General features: G+C 41.1%; 1 protein-coding gene across 1 annotated transcript in view; it reads left to right on the top strand.

The window, feature by feature from the left end:
• Positions 1 to 5,261, top strand: part of ddx46 (DEAD (Asp-Glu-Ala-Asp) box polypeptide 46) — a gene marked incomplete at its 5' end in the record, with an annotated part of 7,106 nt that overhangs the window by 184 nt on the left and 1,661 nt on the right. The window contains 9 exon segments of the mRNA XM_035666099.1: positions 711 to 789; positions 1,911 to 1,993; positions 2,181 to 2,345; positions 2,549 to 2,711; positions 2,937 to 3,130; positions 3,262 to 3,399; positions 3,850 to 3,999; positions 4,147 to 4,374; positions 5,082 to 5,261. The exon segment at positions 5,082 to 5,261 is cut by the window's right edge and continues 63 nt beyond it. Coding sequence (XP_035521992.1) covers positions 711 to 789; positions 1,911 to 1,993; positions 2,181 to 2,345; positions 2,549 to 2,711; positions 2,937 to 3,130; positions 3,262 to 3,399; positions 3,850 to 3,999; positions 4,147 to 4,374; positions 5,082 to 5,261 — 1,380 coding nt within the window.

Below are 5,261 nucleotides of genomic sequence, written 5' to 3'. Positions count from 1 at the left end.
ACACACACTCACTCACTCACTCATTTCGCCTTTTCATTTTATTTCCTTACACAATGTCATTGTCATGGTGCAGGACAGTTGCTGTTAAATGATGTAATTAGAAGGCCTTTGTAAAACACTATACTTGTTTTTTACATGAATACATTTTGGGAAATAAGACTGATATGGTTGCACAGTAAATATGAAGCAGCAGCTAGCTAACTTAGCCTAGTACCAAGACTGAAAACGGGAAAACGGCTAGCCTGGACCTTTGCAATGCTACCAAAGTCTGCCTTCCTGCACGGCACTAGAGCTAACCAATTAACACATTACTGTATATTATTATTATATATTATTTTGTTTAATCCATAAGAATTTAAGTGTAAAAATGACATATCTCACCATTTCAAGAGGGCAGATGTGCTGGACTATTTGTTGGCCGGGACTAATGTCCTCCCAAAGTCTCTGTTGGAAGTCCTGACCAAGAGCCAAAGCATACAGTACAAGTGCATTGCTTTGCCTATTTCCTGTGATGACGAATGTGTAAACAACAGTTCGTCAGTTGTGTAGCTAAACACAGATATGAATCTCCTAGCTACTTGGTATTGGCTTGGTAATTGTGATTTTTATTATTAAGACGATCTGTAAAATTACTGCCGTTTTTGGTCAACTCTTATATTTGAACTTTGAACATGGCATTAATACTGTCAGTTGCTGTTGTTGGCTTCCAGATTGCTGAGTTGAAGAGAGGAGCTGAGATCATCGTGTGCACACCGGGAAGAATGATTGACATGTTGGGGGCCAACAGCGGTGAGTTCACAGGCCTTGACCCGCTCACTTCTTTATTCTGATAGGATGTCAAGCATTTATGATGCCTTTTGGTTAATTACCTTGCATGGAATAAATGTTACAGTATGATAAAGTACATAATGAACCAAGTCAGTGACACTTACTAAACTGTCGACATTATTTGAGCACCTTTGGGATCAGTCATATCTACAAGACAGTGATGTGTTTCCTGAAGATCAGGTCAAGTACAGGTAGGTGGATCTGGTGCTGCCTCCGGGGTTCCTCAGACTTCAAGCCAGAGACGGCCAAAATGTTTGAGTGTATGATAACATGGGTATATCAGGATCTGTAATGTGTCATATTAAATTAGAGTAGCTTGAATGCTCAACCAGGGTTCTACACTGTGTTTTTTTTATTGCATTAACTCTCAAATTCAAACGGCCTAGAAGAGATAAAAGGTAAATTTGCATCTTGCTATTCAAAGCACAGATTTCCAGTTATTTTCACAGATGTCACATCGGTTATATCTCATCTGTCAACGTAATTATTTTTAATTTGGAGCTTCTGGAATAAGTATCATTGTAGAGCCCTGTACAGCACTGAGCATTTGCATACAAATGTGAACCAATGCGTGAAATGTGTTTTTAGAAATATTGTTATATTTGCTGACACTTTTTTATTGTGCATTATGTAAATGGTTTATGAGCAGTCATTATACTCTGATAGAAGGGGTTGATTGTTGTTTCCACACATGCGAGGTAATCTGTAATATGTTTCCCTTGTAGGTGAAAAGGCGCTTGGTCAGATAATGCTTGATGGGGCTCCATCTCTTGTATTGTATCTTGAGGCTGTTTTCTGACTTTTACAGGTCCCTCATGCCCCTGAGATGGTACGCAAGACCAGAGTCAACCAAAAACAAACAAACAAAAAAATATATTTTGATAAAAAATAAAATAAAACCCTGGCCACTTGAAACTCAGAAGAATGTGCTGAAGTTAGGATGTCTTGTTTTGTAATGTCAAGTAGTCTTACTCTGAAAAAGGTTCTCTGTGTTTGGTAGTTTAGTGTTTCTTTGAAGAAGACAGAACTGACTTTTCTCAAACTTAACTGTTTTCCTCATGCTCGTCTCCCTTGGTGTGTAGGTCGAGTCACCAACCTGCGCAGAGTTACATATGTGGTGTTGGATGAAGCAGACAGGATGTTTGACATGGGCTTCGAACCACAGGTGGGGGTCACCCAGTTTTATACATCAGCATACATGGTTTCATTAGCATACATAGTCAGTAGTCATGGTGTCACTGTGTTATTTAGTCAGTTTATTCTGTTACCTTTGATTTTATGCTGCCCAGTAAAGCGGAGAATGAGTAGACAAATGCCACTAACCTCCAGCTGTCGTCTGCGTTCTCTACCAGGTGATGCGTATTGTGGACAATGTGCGTCCAGACCGTCAGACGGTCATGTTTTCAGCCACCTTCCCCAGAGCCATGGAGGCGCTGGCTCGTAGGATCCTAGCCAAGCCCATTGAGGTCCAGGTGGGAGGTCGAAGTGTCGTCTGCTCTGATGTGGAACAACATGTGGTAAATCATCTACCTTTCATCTCTGTCTGATGATGATAATGATTTATTTATAAAGCACATTTGGTGTCCAATACCTAGGCAGACTCCAGTGCTATGTTGTCGTATTCTACTTCAGTTTTAGTTAGATTATCTTTTTTTTCTCCAAATTCATATTGGTAAACCAGTCCAAATCAGACCCTCATATCTTGCATTTGTTTGTGTAGCTGGTGATTGAGGAGGACAAGAAGTTCCTGAAGCTGCTGGAGATTCTGGGTCACTACCAGGAGAAAGGCTCAGTCATCATCTTTGTGGACAAGCAGGAGCACGCAGACGGACTGTTAAAAGATCTGATGAAAGCCTCGTACCCATGCATGTCACTGCACGGAGGTGAGAGGATCACATTTGGGATGCACTATTTACATCTTGGTGCTTCTTGGATATTTTTACTGTTTTTCTGACCGTAAACTCTACAGTGATGTCAACGTAAATGTGTTAACAAATATTACTGAGTATTAATATCAGTGTAAAATGAAGAATAACATTTGCAGCTTTCTGCCATGGACATGTCTAGTATTTGGTCTTTCATGTATTCCTTTCCTGTCGTACTCTTAGGAATTGACCAGTACGACAGAGACAGTGTCATCAACGACTTTAAGAATGGAGCATGTCGTCTGATGGTGGCCACCTCTGTGGCAGCCAGAGGCCTGGACGTCAAGCAGCTGATCCTGGTAGTCAACTACAACTGTCCCAACCACTACGAGGACTACGTCCACAGGGCCGGACGCACAGGCCGAGCAGGCAACAAGGTCAGTTACTTAAAACTGAACTTGTGTTGAGTGTGTATTTTTGGTGCTTATTTTTGATTCTGTAAATGGCTTTAATGTCCTATGAAAGTTTATATTTTTTACACATCTCTACATCTTGTTCCTTTTTCCAGGGCTACGCCTACACCTTCATCACTGATGATCAGGTTCGATATGCTGGTGATATCATCAAAGCTTTGGAGTTGTCCGGCTCTCCTGTCCCGCCTGAACTGGAGCAGCTTTGGGCCTCCTTTAGAGACCAACAGAAAGCGGTAAGATGAGAGAAAAGAGGGAAAACTCTTAAGAGTATTTGTGAATCAAAATTGCGTTTATCTTAAAGCTGCACTGAGCCGCATGGAGTGGCAGCGGGAGATAATTGTTTGAATTTCTGAAATTTTAACAAATGGCATTACCAGAAATCTAAGCCATTCCCTGATTTAAGTCAGGGCACAGTATTTCTTTACACTTGCACAATACTAGTTGCCTGACTGTATTTCTCAGCCATCCATCTCTTCCTTTGGGAATTACTAAGAATCAATATCTAAAATGATTAGGGATAAATATATTCAATCTGTGGTGGCTCAATTAGCAAGTAGATCCAATTAGGTAATATAGAAACTGAATATAAATTATTTAACTGCTTTAAAAATGGTTTATGTGAGAATTAATTAAAATTTCCTCTCATTTTCCTTTTCTTTTTTGCCCCCCCCACATCCATGCAGGAGGGTAAGACTATTAAGAGCAGCAGTGGCTTCTCAGGAAAAGGCTTCAAGTTTGACGAGACAGAACATGCCTTGGCCAATGAGAGGAAGAAGCTGCAGAAAGCTGCTCTTGGATTGCAGGACTCTGACGATGAGGACGGAGCCCTGGATGTAAGTAATGTTTTTAAAGTTAATTTGGTTAAACTCTCAACATCAGATTAAAGATTTCTTTACTTTTTAGTATCTTAAGTGTGCTGTCCAATTACAAAATCATACCAAATAACATATTAACCCATCTCAATCATCTTCCCTCCTCAGATTGAGGAGCAAATCGAGAGCATGTTCAACTCCAAGAAGAGGGTAAAGGACCTGTCTGCTCCTGGGGGGGCCACCGGTGCTGCAGGATCAGCTGCCACCACAGCCACTGTCCCCGGAGGGCTGCCAGGTCTTGGACCCACATCTGCTGGAAACATCCAGAAACTGGAGATGGCCAAGAGGCTGGCGCTCAAGATCAACGCTCAGAAGAACCTGGGCGCAGAGGCTCAGGTACGTCAAATAGAGATGAAATATGTCAGGTTTGTCTCTTTTCACTGCAATGTGTGGGATGCCAGAAGAAAAGAGGAATTTTTCATCTCTAATTATTACATCTATGAAGCATCACAAAATGTACTTATTGATTGTGACTTCAAATTCACAAATTTATAAGCCAGGGTGGTGATTTGTATTTTAAAACAAAAATCTGATGTGCTGTATTCACTTCTAGACATGAGCCAAAATAAAAGCATTTAATTAATTGAATCGTGGATTCTGGTTTTAATAATAAAAGTTTTAATAAGAACATTTTAACTTTATTTTGAACTATTTTGCAATTACTGTATTTTTCATCTTGGTATATAGTTCAACTGAGTCTGACCACTGCCTTCAGGTTGTTGGTCCAGTCAACCATAAACTTAATTAAAAGAGACCTTAAAGGACCAGTGTGTAGGATTTTTGTGCCATTTAGCAGTATAGTTACAGAACTGTCTCACTTCACCCTCCCAGGTTGCCAGAAACCATGCAAAAAATGCAAACAGCCCTATCTAGAACCAGTGTTTAGTTTGTCTTTTCTGGGCTACCATAGAAACATGGCGATTCAACATGATGACCTCCATGGAAAGTGACATTCACTATAGTTACTTTTTAAGTGTTTTTGTGTTCTCTGGTCAGTTTGTGTTTCATGTGTAAAGTCAAACTGGTTTTCTCTTCATGTACAGGACGTGATGCAGCAGGCCACCAACGCGATCCTGCGTGGCGGCACCATCATGACACCCTCGGTTTCAGCCAAGACCATCGCGGAACAGCTGGCGGAGAAGATCAATGCCAAGCTGAACTACACCCCTGTGGAGAAGCTGGAGGAGGAGCGGCAGGCAGCTGAACAGGCAGAGACCATCAAG

Source organism: Morone saxatilis, unplaced genomic scaffold (assembly GCF_004916995.1).
Source record: "Morone saxatilis isolate NCDOM2014 unplaced genomic scaffold, NCSU_SB_2.0 Contig20, whole genome shotgun sequence".
NCBI lineage: Eukaryota > Metazoa > Chordata > Actinopteri > Moronidae > Morone > Morone saxatilis.
The sequence above is the reverse complement of the archived record's forward strand: the minus strand, read 5'-3'. Positions and strand labels throughout refer to the sequence as shown.